Raw genomic sequence first — 23,618 nt, 5'->3', positions numbered from 1 at the left:
ATCCTATTCCTGGCACATGTTGATTTCGAGTTCCATTTTATATACTTAGAATCTCATGGAAAAGGAGTTCCAATTTGAGCTTAATCTGCAATTCAGGCATGTCTGGGCACATATGAAGAAAGGGAGGATGGGCAAGCCCAAAGCCAATTTGCACAGCTATCGAGGAGCCTCTGAGAGAGAAGACTAAGGGTGGGAGGAGTCCTGCATGAGCTTGACCTGTAACAAAGCCACCTTCCTAGGAGTGGTGGGGCATTTCCTATCGTTTCACTACAAGGCCTGAGATACCCTGGAACAGAACCAGCGTTGCTCTTCTACTGTCCACAGTATTGATAAGAGCCTAATCAGTGAATAGGGTTGCTCCAAAAAATAATAATAAAAATAAAGAGTAAAGACAGAGCTTAGTTAAGATAGAAGAGACATTACACTTGTGGGTGGAAGATATGAAAAGAAACGTGTTCTGATGGACAGCAGTCAGGCTCCGTACTATTCAAGGTTTTAGGCATCCACTGGGGGTTGTGGAATGTACCACGGATAAGTGGGGAGTACTGTATAGGTGTCAAAATGAAGTTGAATTAATAGACAAATGGATAAACAAAATGTGGTATATATACCATGGAATATTATTTAGCCATAAAAAGTAATGAAGTTGTGACATGTGCTACAAAATACGTGAACCTTGAAAACACGCCAAGTGAAACCAAGCCAGGCACAAATGAACAAATATTGTATGATTCTACTTAAATGAAATAACCTGGAATAGGCAAATTCATAGAGACAGAAGATAGAGATTACTGGGGGAGGTGGGGAGGAGGGAATGGGGAGTTACTGCTGAATGAGGTGATGAAAATTTTTGGAAACAGATAGTGGTGACAATTTCACAACATTGTGAATGTAATTAATGCCACTGAGTCATGCATTCAAAAATGGTTAAAGTCAGCTGGGCGTGGTGGCTCATGTCTATAATCCCAGCACTTTGGGAGGCTGAGGTGGGTGGATCACCTGAAGTCAGGAGTTCGAGACCAGCTTGGCCAACATGGTGAAACCCCATCTTTACTAAAAATACAAAAAATTAGCCGGCATGGTGGCAGGTGCCTGTATTCCCAGCTACTCGGGAGGCTGAGGCAGGAGAGTAGCTTGAACCTGGGAGGTGGAGGTTGCAGTGGGCTGAGATCACACCACTGCACTCCAGCCTGGGTGACAAGAGCAAAACTCTGTCTCAAAAAAAAAATTTTTTTTAAATGGTCAAAATGGCAAATTTTATACTATCTTTATTTTACCACACTTTTAAAAAAGTAAATAACAACAACAAAAAACAAATTGAGTCAGTTCCAGCCTAGCTTGAGTAGAGAAGCAAGATGTGGGGGGCTTAGTAGAGGGAAATCAGGTGTGATCAGAAAAGCCATAGTGGGGTCCAGTCCAACCCTTTCTGGGCACACGACTCCTCTCCTGATGTGAGTGTCCAGCCTCTGCATACGTATCTGCTCCCTCACAAGAAGAGTACTTTTAAGGCAGCAGAGTCTAACCTCAGATTTGGGGTGTCTCTGCAACTCCCAGTCCCTGCATTTCTGGGTGGTCACAATGGCACTCAAGAGAACACTAGAATGATGCAAAGGCAGGGGGGTGACAGAGCCTCAAAGCCAGGCACACGATCCACCTAGCAGCTGGGATCTGGAATTGGGTGAAAACGTTTTCTGAAGACTCATATCAAATGTTAATTGAATCCCACGAACAGTAATTGCCTATTTGGAGAAATGGGTGATTGTCTAGCAACGAAGCAATAGCTTTGGCAGAATCTAATATTGTATTGAAATTGGTTGCTTTGTTCATCTGCTCCGTATAGTCTACATCTTTATGCATGTGCTGTTGACGAAAAACAAATGACGCATTTTCTCTCAGGAAGGAGTCAGCTGGGCTCTTGGCAGCACCTCTTGACCGAAGTTTTGGTAGAAAGTAGAGACTGGGGCTAACAACTATTGATTGATAACTGATGTTGAGAGGATCTTAGCAGGCAGGAGGAGGCAAGGCCCCAGGTACAAGAGGACTATAGAAAGAGCATGTGCCTGCCAAAAAGCCAGGTCTTCCCTACAGGGGCAGGATAAAGTCAAACACAATAGGATTTCCCTGGCTGCCATCTTCTTCATCTCAGGAGTTCATCAGAAAAAAAATCCAGAATGTAACAACCCAAAGGAGGCTTAATTTTTGTACTTAGTACAAAGCTACAAAAATTAAGCTAAATAATGACACCTTTGTTTTTGTTTTATGCTATCATATGCAACTCAAGAATAATGACATAATGACATCTTTTTTTTTTTTTTTTTTTTTTTTGAGATGGAGTCTTGCTCTATTGCCCAGGCTGGAGTGCAGTGGCTTGATCTTGGCTCAGTGCAACCTCTGCTTCCTGGGTTCAAGCAATTCTTGTGCCTCAGCCTCCCAAGTAGCTGGGATTACAGGTGATTACACCACACCCAGCTAATTTTTGTATTTTTAGCAGACACATGGTTTTGCCATGTTGGCCAGACCGGTCTCTAACTCCTGACCTCAAATGATCCACCCACCTCAGTCTCCCAAAGTGCTGGGATTAAAGGCATGAGCCACTGTGGCCAGCCAAGAATAATGACATCTTACAATCAAACTGTTCTTGATGGTCTACAATGCATTTGCAGTTTTATCTTTTCATTTGCTCCTCCCAGAAACTCTCTAAGGAAGGGAAGATAGGATTATCTTCATTGTTTTGGTGAATAAGCTGAGGTTTAGTGTAATTGAGTGACTTAGCCAAGACCACACCGTATGAAGTGACAGGACCGGGTTTAGACTAAAGGTCTCTTGCTATTTGTAGTACCTCACTAGCCAGTTCATATTAGCTAGAGGTGGTCTCACTTTCAGATCCAGAGACAAATTGATTTATAAATACTGAGAAAATTCTAGGAGGTAGCAAAATAGCAGATTTGGAGCTATTTAAGGAGAAGAGACATTTTACGTTGGGAAAAAATGTGGAAGAAGAATAAGTGAATATGAAAAAATGCTGCTGTGGTCTGAATGTTTGTGTTCCCTCCAAATTCATATGCTGAAATCTTAACCCCAAGGGGATGGTATTAGGAGGTGGGGCTTTGGGGAAGTAATTAGGTCATGAGAGCAGAGCCCTCATGAATGAGAAAAGTGCCCTTATCAAATAGGACCAAGGGAGCTTGTTCACCCTTCCACCTTGTGAGGACACAGTGAGAAGGCATCACCTATGAACCAGAACTCAGGCCCTCACCAGACACCAACTCTGCTGGTGCCTTGGACTTCTCAGTCTCCAGAACCATGAGATTAACTTCTGTTGTTTCTAAGCCACCCAGTGTGTGACATTTTGTTGTAGTAGCCTGAGCTAAGATAGATGCTTAATGTACTCAGTTTTCTTCTCCCCTCTTCTCTCCTCTTCTGACCTCCTCTCCTGTTCTCTCCTCTCCTTTTCTTTCCTATTCTTTTCCCAAGAGAACCTTTTCTGAGTTCAATTTTAATGCTCCATGCTATGGGTATCTTGATAATCTGGGAGCAGTTTCGGGTGAGGACACCGACTGTGGTGACTTAGCTGCCCTGCACAGGGCTCTGCACGTGGTAGGTTCTCAAAACGTGGGCCTGGCTTCAGAAGTGACGTTTTAGGAGGACTTAAGTAACATCTGTTCAGAACTGGAAGTTTTTCCAAATATGTAAACTTATATTGACTGTCTCAATGGCTTGTGACTTAATACCATCATCAGAAATTGCTTTTCAAAATTATGGTACGTACAGTTTTATTGTAAAAGAAGCAAAGCTGGCTGTGCATGGTGGCTCACACCTGTAACCCCAGCACTTTGGGAAGCCGAGGTGGGTGGATCACCTGAGGTGAAGAGTTCGAGACCAGCCTGGCCAACGTGGTGAAACCCCGTCTCTACTAAAAATACAAAAATTAACCGAGTGTGGTGGCATACACCTGTAGTCCCAGCTACTCTGGAAGCTGAGACAAGAGAATTGCTTGAACCTGGGAGGTGGAGGCTGCAGTGAGCAGAGATCGTGACACTGCACTCCAGCCTGGGTAAGACAGAGCGAGACTCTGTCTCAAAAAAAAAAAAAAAAAAAAAAAGAAGCAGCAGCAGCAGCAAGCTGTGATTGCAACCATATCTTAAAGTTTGAACGATTTCCTAGAGAGTACTATTATTCTCTTTCATTTCACAAAAAGGTTGTGTTTTTTCTGATTACTAACAGAAGACATTTGAAAGATTTCTCACCCAGTGCCCCCATACCTACATGTATTTGAACAGATGGGTGATAGTGCTAAGGGAATTGATCTGAATGTGTGTCAAAGAATGTAGGAAATGTCATGAAGTCAACCTCCTACCTCATCTATTTCCTCTGAAAGCAAACACTTTACTTACATAATAATTTCTTAGAAATAGTAGAAAACAATAGGGGCAAGCCTGACGATTTAAAGACACAGTTGTGGGGAGATCTAAGTTTATGGATCACAGAGAGTGTGTTAGAACTTTGGTAACAGGACAGGAGTCTCTGATTTATCGTTTCTTAGGAACTGCAATCAAAACAAAAAGCAAAAACCTATGCCTTTACTAAGATATTCCTCAATATCTGTCTGATAGGCAGATGCCACAGAAGAACTCCAAGCCTCTGGTAGGGGCAGGTAGAAAAACATATATATCATATATATATATAATTTTTTTTTTGACGGAGTCTCACTCTGTCGCCCAGGCTGGAGTGCAGTGGCGCAATCTCGGCTCACTGCAACCTCCACCTCCCAGGTTCAAGTGATTCTCCTGCCTCAGCCTCCTGAGTAGCTGGGACTACCGGTGTGTGGCACCACGCCCAGCTAATTTTTTATTTTTAGTAGAGACGGGGTTTCACCATGTTGGCCAGGATGGTCTCAATCTCTTGACCTCATGATCTGCCCGCCTCGGCCTCCCAAAGTGAAAAGCATATTTAAGGACTTGTTCAGCTCCCAGGGATGATGCCCCTCCCAAAATCCAGGACTGTTTTCATCAAATACTTTCCTGGTGGGTAAACTCATCGCCCTTCAGGGATGGGGGGCTATGAGAAGGAGGCTGAAATGCCAATTGCTAGTAAAATGTCTTTTCTGAGAATGAATCTTTGAAATGATACTGGAAGTCAGCGGGGAGATGCGATTCACTTTACAAAAATTCATTTCTGAAGCACAATAACATTGAGATACAGCTATATGAGAAATGAGAAATTAGGTAATAATTTTGTTATGTTCTATAAGCATACAGCTATAATTCAGGATCATTACATTTATTTTGAAAGTTATAGTTCCATCCCTTTTGATATTGCCTGGGTCTGGAAGGGATAAGGGCCTTATAAAAAATTCATCTCTTAATCCAGTCTATCGTTGTTGGACATTTGGGTTGGTTCCAAGTCAGGTGGGAATTGAACAATGAGAACACATGGACACAGGAAGGGGAACATCACACTCTGGGGACTGTTGTGGGGTGGGGGCGGGGAGGGATAGCATTAGGAGATATACCTAATGCTAAATGACGAGTTAATGGGTGCAGCACACCAACATGGCACATGGATACATATGTAACAAACCTGCACATTGTGCACATGTACCCTAAAACTTAAAGTATAATAATAATAAAATTTAAAAAAAAATTCATCTCTTACTATCCCCTATCCACATTGATAGTGGTTAGAGGACCAATCCTTATGGCATTTGCAGCCTTTTAATTTAATTGCCACCAATTCTTCCCCTCTCCAGATCCGTGCCCTTACAACGTGCCATGGCAGATTCTCTTGTCAAGAGGTGAAGCTTGTTTCTCAATCCCGAGAATCTGGGTTGGCCCGTGACTTGCTTGGCCAATGGAACATTAGCAGGAATAATGCAGCACAGGCTTGGAAATCACTTGTGCATTGGGACTTGCTCTCTCGCTACATTTGTTACCCTGAGAACACCATGTGAACAAGCCCAAGGTGGCCTGTTGCAGGGATAGAGGCCACGTGGAGGAGAAGCAAGGTGCTCTAGCTAATAGCCAGCCAATTGTCAGGCGTGTGAATGAGACTGTCCTAGGACCAGCCAGCCTCCCAGCTGACCTGACAATTCACCACAGACACATGAGTGAGCCCAGTCAAAGCCAGTAGAACTGCCTAGCCCAAATTGCCAACCCATAGAATCATGAGCTACATACACATAAATGCTTACTGTCGTAAGTCATAAGTTTTGGGATGGGGCCAGGCAATGGCTCATGCCTGTAATCCCAGCACTTTGGGAGGCCGAGGCAGGCAGATCACTTGAGCCCAGGAGTTTGAGACCAGCCTGGGCAATATGGTGAAACCACATCTCTACCAAAAAAAACAAAAACAAAAAATAAAAATTAGCCAGGTGTGGTGGTGCATGCCTGTAGTCCTAGGTACTTGGGGGGCTGAGGTGGGAGGGTTGCTTGAGCCCGGGAGGTGAAGGCTACAGTGAGCTGAGATCAGACCACTGTACTCCTGCCTGGTTGACAGAGTGAGACCTTGTCTCAAAAAATAAAAATAAAAGTTTTGAGATGGTTTGTAGTACAGTAGAGGCTAACAGAATCATTAAATTATACTTATTTGGAACTACTAGGTGACACACTTAGAGAAAAGGTTCTCTCTAGGCTGAGTTCTATCATAGGCTCATTCTGGTATTTAACCTCCCACCTCTGTACTTCAGCTTTTCTACTTCAAAGAAGACAATATTTCTTGAAGGTTGACAGTAATCCTAACTCAGATGTATGTACATTACAGCTTTTGTATCTTCTTTTTCTCTTTTCTATTCAGCAGTCTTACCAGAAGCCACTATAAGGATGATATTCGACACGTTTTTTCTTTTCCTTTTTTTTTTTTTTTTTTTTTGAGACAGAGTTTAGCTGTTGTTGCCCAGGCTGGAGTACAATGGCATGATCTCGGCTCACCACAACCTCCGCCTCCTGGGTTCAAGCGATTCTCCTGCCTCAGCCTCCCGACTAGCTGGGATTACAGGCATGCGCCACCACACCTGGCTAATTTTGTATTTTTAGTAGAGACGGGGTTTCTCCATGTTGGTCAGGCTGGTCTTGAACTCCTGGCCTCAGGTGATCTGCCTGCTTCGGCCTCCCAAAGTGCTGGGATTACAGACGTGACCCACCACGCCTGGCCAACACATGTTTGTTCAAATGAGTTATTAATATATGTTAAATGCTTTAAAAACTCTAAGATGTCATATGTGTGAAGTAACCTATTTATTGTTTCACAATGAATAGTTATATAACTATTATAACAAACACAATGGGCCCTTCTAAGAGTTACTCTTTTTCACTGAGAGTTCTCTATCTGTTTAGTAGCACCTGGTAGAAAGTTTCCCAACTTACCTGAGACTTGAAGTAAGTTTCTTGTGGGGTGGCAAGTACATCTGCAGAGGCAATGTCTAAATGCATGAGTGTCTGCCGAAAAGAAGGTCGGTTTCGAGGTTTACTCTGCCTAAAAGTGAAAAAGACAGTTTGTGCATTTCAAAAGTTGTGTCCAGGAGAATGAAGATTTTATTTTACTTTATGAAAAAGACTGTTTACTTCAAAATGGCTATATCTGAGTAAAACCAGCTGTACTCCATTATATCAGGATAGCATAACTGAATTGTATCTCAGTACAGTTTTAACATTTCTTTAAATGTATTTTTTTTTTTTTCAGAGATGGGGTCTCACTATGTTGCCTACGCTGATCTCAGACTCCTGGGCTCAAGTGATCCTCCTGCCTCGGCCTCCCAAAGTGTTGGGATTACAGGCATGAGTCACCATGCCTGGCCCTGCAGTACAGTTTTTTATTTATATTTTATTTTATGTTTTCAAAATAGAGATGGGGTCTCACTCTGTTGCCCAAGCTGTTCTTGAACTCCTGGCCTCAAGCGATCCTCCCATCTCTGCCGCCCAAAGTGTTGGAATTACAGGTGTGAGCCACCTGTAATTGTGTGCCTGGCTGCCCTGCAGCACAGTTTTGATATACTGAAGAGCAAAAGGAAAATGTCATTATGAGATACCTCTAATGATGAAATGGAAATCTAGGATCAGTGACCTATTTAATAACAGTCCATTAGGACTAGCAAATAAATAATAGCTATCATTGACCAAGGCCTACTATTTCAAGATAATCATACCGAGTTCTTTATTTCTAAATTTTAATTAATTACAACACAATAACTCTATGAGTCAGTGTTGTCTCTGTTTTACAAATAAGAAAACTGATATTGGATAACATGCCCAAAATTGCACAGATAGAAAGGGGCAGAGCTGGCATTTGAACCCAAGATTCTCCCACTCCAAAGCTCCTATTCCTTCCACCACCAGGAGATTTACTCCAAATACACATTAGACACCTCCCTATTGTTTTAGAGACAATATTCTTACCACGTCTGTTTCATAAGGATTTTGAATCCATCAGGGCAAGTGGAAGGAACTGGAAGGTGGAGGCTGTTGCTTCCAACACCCCAGATAATGGCTGAAGAATCTACATCTTTGTAAGGGATCTCTCCCGTCAGCAGCTCCCAAAGCACCACTCCAAAAGACCTACAGTAGCGCCGGGAACATGGACAGAAGAGTCTCAGAAAGACGGATTTGTATTTTAGCTCTTTATTAATTTAAATCAAATTAGTACATATACCCAGTTTTAAAATTCTAATATTGCTATAAGAAAAACAGAAACATCTGGGACGACCCTGAAAAAAAAAATCTATGCGGGGTAATCAACACTACCGGAAATTAAAACCTGAATAATTAACTCTCGTGTGTGAACAGAGCACCAGAATAATGGACTGGACAAGAAATCCAGAAATAAACCAAATACATTTAGGAATTGAATGTATGATAGAAGTGACATCACAAACCAGTGGGGAAAAATTGATTAGTCAAGAAATGTTGTTGGAACAGCTGGGAAAAAAATTAAATCTATAACTCACCATAAATCAAGATAAATTTCACATGAATCAAAGATTTAAGTAGAAAAATGAAACCATAAAAATCTTCTAAAAAAATAAGGAGTTAAAAAATTATCTAGGAGTGTTAAAGACATTTTTTTTTTCTTTTTTAGACAGAATCTTGCTCTGTCACCTACGCTGGAGTGCAGTGGTGCGATCTTGGCTCACTGCAACCTCCACCTCCTGGGTTCAAGCAATTCTGCTGCCTCAGCCTCCCAAGTAGCTGGGATTACAGGCACGTGCCACCACACCCAGCTAATTTTTTGTATTTTTAGTAGAGATGGGGTTTCACCATGTTGGCCAGGCTGGTCTTGAACTCCTGACCTCAAGTGATCCACCCACCTCGGCCTCCCAAAGTGCTGGAATTACAGGTGTGAGCCACTGTGCCTGGCTTTTAAAGACTTTTTAAACGATGAAATCTAAAAGCCATAAAAGGAGAAATTGAGAAATTAAACTGTATTTTCAAAATCTGACACGGAAAAAAAAATACCATAAGCAAAATAACAAAATGTGAAGTATCTACAATTTACACAAAATGTGAATCTCCTTAATATAGAAAATACTCTGATAAATTATGAGTAAAAATCAGAAAGCTGAGCAAAGATTATGAGTCATTCACAAATAAGAAAATACGATGGCTCTAACACATATGAACAAATGTATAGGCTCACTTATCCTAAGAGGAATGCACCCAAGATACCATTTTTTTACCTTTATGATTGGCAAAAATCCAAGAGTTTAGCACATTTTGTTGGTGAGACTGAGAAAACACTCTTACATATTTCCGGTGGGAACATCAATTAGTAATCCTCAAGGAGGGTACTTTGGTAATGATTATCTAAATTACAAATGACCCCACATTTCTACTTTATCCTATTTGCTCTGGTATTACGTGCAATTTTGACATGTGCTATTATTTTGGTTTTAAGCCTAAAAGTTACTAGTTGCCAATTTTAGGGGTAGAAGAAAAGCTATCACAGGGAAAAATACTGTTAATAGAAAAGACTTACAACCTCAGAGGAAATGTTATAAAGATTTTGTTTAAAAGCATAGCCTATAGAGGCTGTTCAATAAAAGGGCAAAACAACCTCCTACATCTCAAACATGTCTAGAGAACATAATTGTGTCATAGCAAAGTACATCATTGATATGTGTAACGATGACCTGAGTCATTGAGAATAGGTAAGCTCTTGTACTTTACTCAAGAAGGTGAGAATTATGTAACATATTTCAGAAAGACTTCTGTACTAAATGATCATTTGAAGTAAACTTTCAGTCTCCTAGAAAGTTCAGCATATTCTGAGGTCCCCCAAACTGATGACTTACTGAGTGGATAGTCACCCTAATTCCCCCAATCCTTCTCCCCATATATCACCATACTGGGAAGTACCTCAGATAATATGAGGCTGAAATCAACCAAAAGTAAGCAACACTAAAGAATATTCTGGAAAAGTAAGTGCTGAAGGAAGACAGTGCTAATAGGCGAAAGTGGGAAAAGGCTTTTTAGTTGGCACAACTGGTGGCACCACTCACCATATATCAACTTTTTCAGAGACAGGTTCATTCCGTATCACCTCTGGCGCCATCCATGCGACTGTGCCAGCAAATGACATCTTGGTACTTTTGTCACTGAGTTCCTTAGATGTACCAAAATCTGAAATTTTTACTGCATCTGTGTGGGTCACTAAAACACTTTAAAAAGAAATAAAAAGAAAACATCCAGATCATTAGTGCTAATGAAAACCATGATTCTAAATGGCTGAAACTGAAGACTTTATCTGCTGCTTCCTATCTTGTAGCATTCAGCTTGCAGTTTCCAATGTCACTGGGGCATTGGCTATACACTAGAAATAGCATCATTCATACTTGTGAAGCAGTTTAGCGTAATGGGCTTTTAACACCTAGTCTTATTCGGCCTCTTCCACTTGCTGTGTGACCTTTGCCAAATTATTTAACTCTTTTTTTTTTTTTTGAGACAGAATTTCACTCTTGCCGCCCAGGCTGGAGTGCAATGGCACGATCTCAGCTGACTGCAACCTCTGTCTCCCGGGTTCAAGGGATTTTCTCCTTGCCCCAGCCTCCCAAGTAGCTGCGATTGCAGGCACCTGCCACCATGCCCAGCTAATTTTTGTATTTTTAGTAGAGATGGGGCTTCTCCATGTTGGCCAGGCTGGTCTCGAACTCCTGACCTCAGGTGATCCACTCATCTTGGCCTCCCAAAGTGCTGGGATTACAGGCGTGAGCCACTGCGCCCGGCCTTACTTAACTCTTCTAAGCCAGTTTTCTCATGTGTAGGATGGAGACTCTTCAGGTCTTATCCACAATTTGAAAATGCAAAAAGTTTTCAACCAGTTTATATTTTTTTCACATGTATAAGGCAAACTTGCTTTCTTCATCCCATTTTGTGTGAACAATAGGTTTTGCTGCAGATTTGTTAATGTGGTTGATTTTAGGGTACTGCTTCAGACCTCGCTGGATGTCTAAGGTAGTGCACTGCCTTTCTGAAAATATCTTGCTTCAAGAGTTTTGGATAAGGGATGGTAGACCTGTAACAACAATCTCACTGAATTTTCATTTGAATTAAATGAGGTAAGATACGTAAGGCACCGTTATCAATAAATATTGGTTTCCATCCTTGCTGGCTTTAGCCAGCCCACTAAAAAGAATATTTCTTTTAAAACACTGTTTAAATGATAGCCAACTAATATCATGAATGAGACCATGATGTTTGGGATTCATGACATTAAAAGGCTAATATATATGCTGGGATTTCACTAGTGCTGATAAGGAAAAGCAGAAATAAATCCAAGCTTAAGTAAATTCCACACGGGTCCTGTTTTACTTGTCATAGTAGTTATCTGAAAATGTGACCTGAGGCAAAGTGCTCTGCCAGCCTTGAAGATGAATACAATCCGGTACCAAATTGACAGCTTCACACATTAGATCGAATTCACTTGAAATAACCTGTTCAGAACTTTAGAAAGTTAATGACTTAGGGTTTCAGAGGCTTTAATGATCTAGGGACCTATGTTTAATGATGAGAGGCTTACAGGCGTGGTGGCGGGCGCTTGTAGTCACAGCTACTCGGAGAGGCTGAGGCAGGAGAATGGCGTGAACCCGGGAGGTGGAGCTTGCAGTGAGCGGAGATCGCGCCACTGCACTACAGCCTGGGCGACAGAGCGAGACCCCGTCTCAAAAAAAAAAAAATGATAAGAGGCTTCATCCTCAACTAGTATCAGAATTGAGGAGGCTGTGAGGCAGAGAGCATCTGCCTCTATCCCCTTGCTTCTCCATTTGAACTAGGGATTCCTTCACATTTACCATGCTCACAACCCCAACACCAATGGCTATTTACCAAATAGCTCAGAGCTTACAATTGCTTTTGAATACCATCCTCCATGTCCTGGTTTTGCACCTAATATGTAAAATTTATATAACCTAGGAGTTTTGATTTAACAGTGTTAGTTTTAGTGAAAATGCATAAGGATTAAAATATTATGGGATATATGAGAGAATTGGAGAATTGATATCATACACCATGAAAGTGAGAGTAGGCAGTAAGCTCCTACAAGAGGGAACTTTTTCTGGGAACTTCCTCTCTGCCTCTGTTGGTGTGACAAGAGAGGATGGACTTGGGAGGAGACTAGAGAAATATAACATTAGAAATTTTCTGAAATCTTCTCTGAGACAAAGTTGGGGTCACAGAGCCTGCAGATTTAATGTAGGTAATGAGATCTCTTGTTACAGCAAGTCAGATTGATCTCTGTCTTCCCAAAGTCAGCTTGAAACCTAAAGAAGCCAACGCCGCTGGGGTTGGGAGTGTTATTGCTAAGAGGGAAAGGCTTACTGGGTAACCCAATTACTACTCTATTCTACGGCTTCCTGACTCCTTCCCTGTAAGATTAATTCACAAGGAGAACAAGTTGGTTAAAAAGGAGACCATTCCAAGAGGCCATCAGGTAGTTCATGTCCTTTACATGTATGCACTGGATGGCAAAAGCAACAGGGTAAGAATGTGAACGGAAGAAATGAACACTACACAATCATGTTTACTTGCAAGTAAAGCAAGGAGGAGGTTGTTCAGTCAACTAAGCACTGTAATAAATATTGCTGAGAATGATGGTGATAAATAAGAGCTGTTTTGAAGTTTATAATGAAGGATTGATTTATACCATCCATGGAGGAAAGGAAGGATTCATTGTGAATCCCCTACTTTCACATAATGAGGTAGAATGCAGTAGCCGTCGGTTCAGAAATTCTAGGTTCAAGTCCTAGCCCCATGACTTTGGGCTAAGCTCTAGTTTCCCTTACATAAAATAAGAATAACAATACTTGTTACGCATCTCACACAGTTTTTGCCAGGATCAAAGATGTGATAATGGATCCTCCCAAGATATTATAAACCATGAAAGCACTATGCAAATATATATGTGTGTGTGTATATACAATAAATATATAATATATATGTTTATTTTTATTATTTTTTGAGACTGGGTTGTGCTCTGTTGTCCAGGCTGGAGTGCAGTGGTGTGATCATGGCTTACTGTAGGCTTGACCTTCTGGGCTTAAGTGATCCTGCCACCTCAGCCTCCTGAGTAGCTTGGACTATAGGCTCATACTACCATGCCTGGCTAATTTTTAAATTTTTTGTAGAGATGGGTTTTCACTATATTGCCCAGGCTACAAATATATTTTGAAAAGAGATTAATCCTCTGCTCATCTAACCCAAAATGTGATGATAAATAATAAAAATAATGTTTAAAAATAGGAGTTATACTGAAATAAATCATTTCATCAATTTGTTTCTTCATGCAATTTGGGGAACTAACTACACACTCCTCTTAAAGCGATTAGTAGCCAAGAAATCATTTTGAAAACAGAGATTACTAGAAACAGCCCTGCTTCTCTTACACAGCCAGTGTTTATTTTTCCTATGGCCATTGTGAACCTTGTAACTGTTTATTTCCTCCTTTGCTTAGACACTAGAAGCTCAAAGCCAAATCTGTAATCCACGTCTACAGAATCTTACAGCATATAATTTGTGAACAATTTTTAGTTCTAATGTTTTTACTTTTCCTTTGCCTCTGCTTCTTTTTATTTTTATTATTTATTTATTTATTTATTTTTTGAGACAGAGTCTTGCTCTGTCACCCAGGCTGGAGTACAGTGGTACGATTTCAGCTCACTGCAACCTCCTCCTCCTAGGTTCAAGCAGTTCTTCTGCCTCAGCCTCCCAAGTAGCTGGGACTACAGGCACGTGCTATCATGCCTGGCTGATTTTTTGTATTTTTAGTAGAGACAGGGTTTCACCACGTTGGTCAGGCTGGTCTCGAACTCCTGACCTCAAGTGATTCACCCGCCTTGGCCTCCCAAAGTGCTAGGATTACAGGCGTGAGCCACTCCACTCAGCTAGCCTGTTTCTTATTTATCCATTTTATCCTGTTGTATACATTTCTGAAACTCAGTTTAAAAAGTTTTTTGAACACATGGAAAAGAACAAATCAAGCCTTCAAGCGGGAAGGTCTGGCATTAGCTATCTGAGATGATAGAAGGTGAATAATTCAGATAATAATGAATTTTGTTTCACAGTTGTATGATTTAAAAGCACCAAAAAGGAAAAGTGGTTTCAGGTACCTGGACGTATCTGCCCTACAGGTAAGCAGGTAGGTCAACAATAACCCAAGAGACGCGCAAACAGAATTACCCACTGTGCTGATTGAAACTGAACTAAAGGTGTGATGTCTGAAAATGTCAGCTGAGGTTGATAAAAATTCTTATTTCAAAACAACAAAACAAAATAGCTGAAACATCAGCCCCAGAACTCACTTAGGTGATTTGAGATCACGATGAATAATTTTATGGAGGTGCAAATAATTCATTCCACTTGCAATTCCTGTGGACCAGTCTACTAGCAATCGAGGCGTGATCTTCCTGCCAGCTCGCAAGACCTCGTAGAGTTGTCCATGGGCACAGTATTCCATGATAATACAATAACATGGGGCCTGAGTACAAACACCCCTTCCAAGAAAACACAAACATGTACATCAATACACACATACATGTATACATATGTATAAAGAATATTTAATAAAAACCAATTCTATACCCAAATTATTTTAAAAATGTGTATAGATAATAGTTCCTGATTCTCAAATTAGCATTGAAACTTCTCTAGTCTACAGGTTTCTCTATGATGCACATAGACAATTTTTGTTTGTTTTGTTCACTCTGGCTATCTATATGCTGTGCTGTGTCTGGTGCCTTTTTTGTGGGACCCTTCCATTCCGGGACAAAGAGCACACTTTTCTGAAGTTTGTGCAGGTTGGATACTGTGTTGTTTTAGATCATTAAGAATAATTTGGGAGGCCAAGGTGGGTGGATCACAAGGTCAGGAGTTCAAGACCAGCCTGGCCAGGATGGTGAAACCCCGTCTCTACTAAATATACAAAAAAATTAGCCGGGCATGGTGGTGCGCACCTGTAGTCCCAGCTACTCAGGAGACTGAGGCAGAGAACTGCTTGAACCCGGGAGGTGGAGGTTGCAGTGAGCCGAGATTGCACCACTGCACTCTAGCCTGGGAAACAGAGTTAGACTCTGTCTCAAAAATAAAAAATAATAATAATTTGGCCAGGCCGCGGTGGCTCACGCTTGTAATCCCAGCACTTTGGGAGGCCAAGGCGGGTGGATCACCAAGGTCAGGAGTTCGAGACCAGCCTGGCCAACATAGTGAAACCACGTCTCTACTAAAAATACAAAAATTAGCTGGGCATAGTAGTGCACACCTGTAATGCCAGCTACTCGGGAGGCTGAGGCAGGAGAATCGCTTGAGCCTGGGAGAAGGAGGTTCCAGTGAGCCAAGATCGCACCACTGCACTCCATCCTGGGTGACAGAGTGAGACTCTGTCTCAGAAAAAAAAAAAAAAAGAAAAGAAAAAAAGGAATAATTTAAAATTTCTTCCTTTTAAAGTTTTAGAGGGTTTTACGAGTGTACAGAAAGATAATTCAGACAAAATACTTCTACTTTTAATATTATTTGCTGAATTTTAAATTACTTAAATTAAAAATAACTAACAAGACTGAGGACCCAAAGATGACTCAATTTTCCATCTTACATGATCTTTGAAAAACATTTCTTTTTTTTTTTTTCATGTCAGACAGGTAATGTGCTGACGTCGTAACAAGGTTGGAGGGAGGCACATCTCACCCATGAGTGGGAACACCCAGTCATGCTTATGAATCACAAAAGAATATGAAAAACAATATACAACTTTTTTTTTTTAAGACAGAGTCTCGCTCTGTCATCCAGGCTGGAGTGCAGTGGTGCAACCTCCGCCTCCCAGGCTCAAGTGATTCTCCTGCCTCAGCCTCCCAAGTAGCTGGGATTACAGGTGTGCACCACCATGCCAGGCTAATTTTTTTTTTTTTTTTTTTGAGACGGAGTCGCTCTGTCACCTAGGCTGGAGTGCAGTGGCATGACCTTGGCTCACCACAACCTCCACCTCCCGGGTTCAAGCAATTCTCCTGTCTCAGCCTCCCGGGTAGCTGGGACTACAGGTGCCCACCACCACGCCCAGCTAATTTTTGTATTTTTAGTAGAGACAGGGTTTCACCATATTGGTCAGGCTGGTCTTGAACTCCTGACCTCAGGTGATCTGCCTGCCTCAGCCTCCCAAAGTGCTGGGATTACAGGCTTGAGCCACTGCTTCCGGCCACTAATTTTTTTTATTTTTAGTAGAGACGGGGTTTCATCATGTTGCCCAGGCTGCTCTCGAACTCGTGTACTCAAGTGATCCACCCATCTTGGCCTCCCAAAGTGCTGGGATTACAGGCGTGAGCTACTGCATCCAGCCTATACAACATATTATATATCTATTAGCCTTTATTTCCATCAATTCCTACATCATTCATGAAAACCTTTTCCAATTATTCCAGTCCAAAAAGATCTTTCTCTTCCCTAAATTCCTATGATATACAACAGCCACTAGTTCTTTATATGCAATTTTTCTCTCCGCATACAGCTTATAGGCTCCTTGAAGGGAAAGGTCTTCAAGTTCTTTTCTCTCTACCTCAAGGCCTAGAGGTTCACAGCAAGTCTTTAACAAATGTTTGTTAACTTCACCTCAACTTTCTTGACTAAAAAAGCCTTCAAATAACATGTGCAGAGGCCTGGAAGAGGAGGAAAGAGACTAACATGAAAGAACTTCTTCTATTTTTCAAGGACATTTCCATGTTTATTTGTCTTATTTAATCTGCCCCAAATTACTGTAAGATAAATATTACCTTTTCCATTTTTACAAGTAAGGCTCAGAGTGAGAAAGTGACTTGTCCTAATCACAACTAGATCACACAACTAATAAGTGACAGAGCTGAGATTCAAACTCAGTCTGCCTAATTTGAAAGTCCATGCCCACTCCACTCTGTACAATACTGCCTCCCTTTTAGCTTTTTAACTTCTGTTTAGACAAGCACATTGGGAATTCCTGTGTTAACACCATTATCTCATAAAAGAGGGAATGATCATAGTAACTCTACTTCTGTTTTGTTCTCAAGATGAGAGGAAAAATTACTATATGTAATTCTTTATGTCTTATCGCTTGTGGGTATACATGCCTTCCCTTGAAACTTTCTAGAGAAGTTAGCAGAGTATCTGTAAGACATCCAGTTAAAGTCTTCAGCCAGCTACCAACCCATGCCCTATCTCTTCAGCTGCTGTAAGTGATGAAAGAATTTAGAGGTCGTGGCTTACGGCACTGATCATATGAAGGTGGTGAAGATCTTATAACAATAGCAGGTTATGAAGAAGTATAATTATTCTTCACTTTCCCCTGCCCTGATGTGCCTGTCAAATGCCACAAAGCTATTTCTATTACTCTCCTATCATTTTCTAGGCTACAAAGAATTCTTATCTTGATTTTTAATAATTTTTTTTTCAAGTTCCGGTTATATGTCTCTTAGGAAAGCTTGGTGAACCCAAGTGTCTGGCAGCTACAAACAAATGATTAATTATCATTACAGAGAACTAATAAATATGGCAGGTATAATATAATATGCTTAAGTATATCAACGTAATCATTTCTGAAGGTACTCAGCCTCCTATTTGACTATGTTTTAACTTGTTCCACATAGAAACGGTCTAACAGTGATGTTACGCACCTTTTATTTCTCTTGACTGACGAATGAGGAGCAATCATTCCATCATCCCTGTACTATGACAAGGTCTCTTAGTAGCTATAAATAACAGCTCTATAATCACTTCTAATTGCTACCTTTTCTTCCCCTTGGCACTGAATTCCATTAGGAACAGTCAGGTCGAGTTTTCTTAAAAGATTAACAAAAAAATTGGATGCAAAAAGAATACAGCATTCTTATCTTGTACTTCCCCTTCTGTATGTGGTTTTTATTAACTTTGAAAGAAGCTGTAAGCACAGAAATCAGTATCCAGAGAGATGTACTAAAATCTAATCATTCCCTCGTATATCTTGCAGACGGTCCTGAATGGGATTCATTGGCCAAGCAACACATGGCACAGATGGCTGCAAACATAACACTGCACAATGCCCAAGAGCATGGTGTAATGGGCCAGGAACACAGTCTCACTATTGTTTTCCATGTAGAGGTAAATACTATTCAAGTATCTTCAGCCTAAAGAGTTGGGCACTAGCAGGGCAATGCTGAAAACTGCATATGCAGGTAGGAGAGTCAGAAGGGTGAGGTGGGAAAAAGACAGGAAGAAAGAGAAAGAAGCAAAAGAAAGGAAGTAAAAATAAAGCTTCTCACAACACCATCCTATTAGGACACATTTCTACTTTCAGTGACCCAGGGTACCCTGCTGGAAAGCCCTCTTACCTGCAACACACAGCCTAATTCGCTTCAAGAGGCCAAAAGGCCATACTCATCTACGGAACATTCTGTGTCTCAAACCCAGCGTCCTAGTGATCTAAGTTTAAAAGCTTTTGACCGTTCCTTCCATTTAGGAGGATGTAGCATACTGGAAGTGAAGATGGTCTCAATGTAGTAAAATGAAGGAAAGAAAGAAGAGGGTCTCTGTTTGTCTGTCTGCTTGAAATAATCTCCCCATTGTCTTTTGAAATTTATCCTCTTTGGAAAGATGATAATTGGTCTCTGCAGCATTTCATTTTAGTCACACATCCTCCTGGCCCTACTAGGTCAACCAAGGATAGAATTAACTGCAGCAATTGAAGCTTTCTCCCATGGCCTCTGCATGAATGTCCCTTCCCCAAGGAAATGAATCCAAGCACTTCTTTCTGTCTCTTGGTATCCTGGTTGAATGCTTCTCTTTTTTTCACACGTATTTCCCTTTCCATAAGGGGTCTTGTTTGGGAATCAAAACTCAACCTCAGTACTCATTTAAACCCATTCTACAAAACCTGTACCCAAGATTTACCTTCCTTACTTTGTGGATGTGATCCCAATTAAGACTTATCACATGACATTTTTCGCTTTATAATCAGAGTTTTATCAAGGAAGGATCCATTCTGAGGCTGGGAGAAGTTCCTCCTAGTTTAGGAGGGGGATTTGCAAGTTATTCCACTTTTAGCTGTAGCCTCATTGGTCATACTATTTTCCAGGAATGCAAAATACATATCAAATATCTCACAAAGCTCCAGTTTCTAAATTTTCATCCTACCTAAAGATACTTGTCTTGTTCTTCACCTTCTTTCCTCTAAAGCCACTTACCATTTATTTGTTTAAGCCTAGGGCAACATTAAAAGGCTAGCAAGGGAGAGAACTCAAGGGAAAGATTCAGGCAGAAAGATCATATCTATTTAGAGCTCAGCACTTCTACCCTTTAAACTTTGACTCTCCTCCTTCTGTTAGGGATCCCAGTCAATATTATGAAGAGAATCATCTAGGCTAGAAAGATATGTTCACAGACTCTTGAAAATAATCACTTTGTGAAATGAATATAACATATCACTTACTATCAATAACTCAACAATCATTAGGTTAAGAAAGCTGAATGTTTGACATTGCTTGGAAGGGGATCTAGGAAAACCAGAGGCTATACTGTAAAGGTACCTGCTATTACAAGTTAATGTTTAAGAAGGGATGCTAATAGAACCTAATACAAAATATGTATCTACTACACAAGGATTGATTGTTCTTTGATCACTTCAGATGTTACCTTTGTCTCTTTCTTTCTTTCATTTCCTTCCTTCCTTCCTTCCTTCCTACTTTCCTTTTTTTTTCAGGGTCTCTGTCACCTAGGCTGGAGGGCAGTAGCATGAACATGGCTCAACGCAGCCTCAACCTCCTGGGTTCAAGCAATCCCCCTGCCTCAGCCTCTTAAGTAGGTAGGACTACAGACCTGTGCTACCACATTCAGCTAATTAAAAAAAAATTTTTTATAGACAGGGTCCCACTATGTTGTCCAGGCTGGTCTCAGACTCCTGGGCTCAAGTGATCTGCCTGTCTTGGCCTCCCAAAGTGCTGGGATTACAGACATGAGCCACCGCGCCCGGCCAACTTTGTTTTCTTAAGTGAATCTTAGGCTGTTCAGGTGATATTGAAGTAACCTCTGTCATCCCATTGATAAATGAGGTTGATGCAGCAGATGTGACTGCTTGGCAGGAACCCACATTTTCCCTTCCTGCCCCATGTGCTTGCCCCTTCCATGTAGCACATACTTCAGCAAAATGAACCACTGGATTATAAGATGCCTGAGGACACAACTCCAATTTAATAGTTCCTTGATACCCTCCCAAAGCACCTAGCACAGCGCTAAGTCTAGAGAATGCTTTTGAGATATCTCTCAAAGCAGAAACTTGTGTGTATACCTTGGGGGAAAGAAAATAGGTCTACTTCTTAAAAAAAAAAAAAAAAAGCCTTGACCTACTTGAATGCGATGATGTTAGGGTGCTTCAACTTCCTCAAATGCTTGATATCCGTCTCATTCTGTTCTCTCACTTTCTTGATGGCCACCTCTTCTGCTCGGAACTTGCCCAAGAAGACAGCTCCTTGGGCTCCACTACCCAGCCACTGCAGCTCTGAGATCTCCTCAAATGGCACTTCCCAAGTATCTAGGCACACAAGCAAGAAATAAGCTTGAAGAGATCTCAGAAGGGACCACTCTACAAGCCCATTCTGAAGGTACCAACTTCATTGTCACCCAGGATGACCCTTAACCTCTGTCTCCCACCAAAATATAGAACCTTCCTATGTACCTTGGAACTATAGATCAAATATTCATACACATTAGTTTGTATCAATTTTTAACCACTGAAATAAAGCACAGCAGAAGCCTCCAATATACCTTCCTCCAAACAAAACATATCCTACTACTCCTGCAGTCCTACCTCCTCACCTTAAGCTTGCATGTCAGTCAATTTACCCATCTGCTTCTATGCAACTATCCCCACCCCATCACCCACTATAGGTGTTATTTTATTCCTCTTTGAATTTCTAGTGCAGATGCTCAGTGAATCTTTGCTAATGAATTTTTTGTTTTTTTGAGACTGAGTCTTGCTCTGTCACCCAGGCTGGAGTGCAATGGCGTGATCTTGGCTCACTGCAACCCTCTGCCTCCGGGGTTCAAGGGATTCTCCTGCCTCAGCCTCCCAAGTAGCTGGGATTACAGGCACCCGCCACCATGCCTGGCTAATTTTTGTATTTTTTAGTAGAGACGGGGTTTTACCATGTTGGTCAGGCTGGTCTCAAACTCCTGGCCTCAGGTGATCCACCTGTCTTGGCCTCCCAAAGTGCTGGGATTACAGGTGTGAGCCACTGCACTGGGCCACTAATGAATTTTTAATGATACTCTCCTAAGAACTTCATTATGCATACTACTTACATTAATATTTACCTTTTATTGAGTACTTACTATATACCATACACTAGCATAGTACTTTACATATATCATATGTTCAATCCTTACAACAACCCTACAAGTATGGCCTTATTATAGTTATTTAAAGATGAAACAAACTAAGGCATAGGGTGGTTAAGTAAATTCTCCTAAAATCATATATCTGATAAGTGGTAGAACTGGGCCTAGAATCCCAGGATTGGCCAATTTTAGGAAGAGTGCTTTTTCTCCTATATGACATTGCCTCTCATAAGTAATTGAGAGGGCCATTAGTCATTGGTCATGATATGCTTACTCATATAGCTGCAGTATTTTCACGTTTCTCTTTTCCTTAGAGTTTGGATATGTTTTTGCACCAGAAATTTAAGAAGGGTCATTTCTAAGTGGTGGCATTATTAGTGCTTCATATTTCTTTATTGTTTTCTGTCTTAAAAATTATTTTTACCATAAGCCTATGTCACTTTTATAATGAGTAAAATGCTATTTTAAATAAAGCACTTCAAAACTTCAATCAATATGTGCTTTAATCTCATGAAACTTTTTAAGAAAGGAATGTAATCCATTGAGCCTTCTCCTTTCCCCCTTCTTACCAGGATATTATCACAGGTAAGAAACAAATATCAAAGAGCTAAGAGCCCCACGGAGTGAGAAAAATGATGACAGTGTGAAAGGTCATGAGACATTCTCCTCAGATCACTCCATGCAGAACATGGAACAAAGTAGTGTTGAGTTAGCTTCAAAGATACTCTGGTCTTGAAAGCAAATCAACTCCAACTCACCGTCCACTGCATTGATGAAACAAGAGCAGAAAGGGTTTATCTGCCTCTAGAAGTGAGCTACACTTCCCTCTTCTCTAATTTTCTCTACCTTAAGAGAAAAGAAATTCTGTAGATTCTTAATAAAGCGTTTTCTTGTTACAATTGCTAAAACTTAACCTTCAAAATATAACTATGTAGAGCAAAAAATATATAAAATGAGGGTGGTTTATGCCGTGGGCCTTCACCCCGTTCTCCTGATATGAGCAGTATTAAAGGTTTCCACTCTACTGAAATTGAATAAATGCTAGATAAAAGCAAATCTCTCTCAAATACAAATAGCTGACGAATTTAAAATCACCCAAGGAACACATGATACCAAGTGAGATTTGGGAGGAAACAGCAAGTGATAGCGTTGGCTATTTTAACTATCTTCAGGGTTTCTATAGAGGACAAGTATTAATAAGTGGCTCATGAAATCTCACTTTCACCTCCATGGGCTCATACATGCAGCACACGTGGTACACAGATATGGATGGCATATTGCAAGATAATTTTCCTCATTAGGGGTCCAGTGACAAATTAAAAACAGTGTCATTGGCCAGGCGTGGTGGCTCACGCCTGTAATCCCAGCACTTTGGGAGGCTGAGGCAGGGTAGATCATGAGGTCAGGAGTTCGAGACCAGCCTGGCCAATATGGTGAAACCCCGTCTCTATGAAAAATACAAAAAAAATTAGCCGGGCATGGTGGTGCACGCCTGTAATCCCAGCTACTCAGGAGGCTGAGGCAGGAGAATTGCTTGAACCCGGGAGGCAGAGGTTGCAGGGAGCCGAGATTGCGCCACTGCACTCCAGCCTGGGCGACAGAGCGAGATTCCGTCTCAAAACAACAACAAACAAACAAAAACAAAAACAAAAAAACCCCAGTGTCATTTTGACCATTCTGCGGGGCTGAATAAAGTATTATTACTGGACTCTGGGGTAAGAGCATAACTGAGCAGTACGTCTTTGAACAAGCCCAAATTACCCTAATTTTTAATAAAATAACTACTAAAATTAGACTAATGTTTGGGTGTCTCTT

At 41.1% G+C, this 23,618-nt stretch overlaps 1 protein-coding gene and 1 non-coding gene across 3 annotated transcripts in view; both read right to left on the bottom strand.

Moving 5' to 3' along the window:
- The window catches only part of MAP3K13 (mitogen-activated protein kinase kinase kinase 13), a 199,448-nt gene that overhangs the window by 24,250 nt on the left and 151,580 nt on the right, over positions 1 to 23,618 (bottom strand). For both annotated transcript variants that reach the window (XM_012510753.2, XM_003256582.4), the window contains 5 exons: positions 20,814 to 20,997; positions 14,783 to 14,974; positions 10,490 to 10,648; positions 8,391 to 8,549; positions 7,362 to 7,470 (listed from right to left, as the gene is read on the bottom strand). In XM_012510753.2, the coding sequence (XP_012366207.1) occupies positions 7,362 to 7,470; positions 8,391 to 8,549; positions 10,490 to 10,648; positions 14,783 to 14,974; positions 20,814 to 20,997 (803 nt within the window). The remainder of the gene's footprint in view (positions 1 to 7,361; positions 7,471 to 8,390; positions 8,550 to 10,489; positions 10,649 to 14,782; positions 14,975 to 20,813; positions 20,998 to 23,618) is intronic.
- On the bottom strand, positions 16,105 to 16,205 carry LOC115837434. The gene has a single exon (XR_004032475.1). It is a non-coding gene; the product is annotated as a small nucleolar RNA U13 (small nucleolar RNA).

This window comes from Nomascus leucogenys, chromosome 11 (genome assembly GCF_006542625.1).
Source record: "Nomascus leucogenys isolate Asia chromosome 11, Asia_NLE_v1, whole genome shotgun sequence".
Lineage (NCBI taxonomy): Eukaryota > Metazoa > Chordata > Mammalia > Primates > Hylobatidae > Nomascus > Nomascus leucogenys.
The sequence above is the reverse complement of the archived record's forward strand: the minus strand, read 5'-3'. Positions and strand labels throughout refer to the sequence as shown.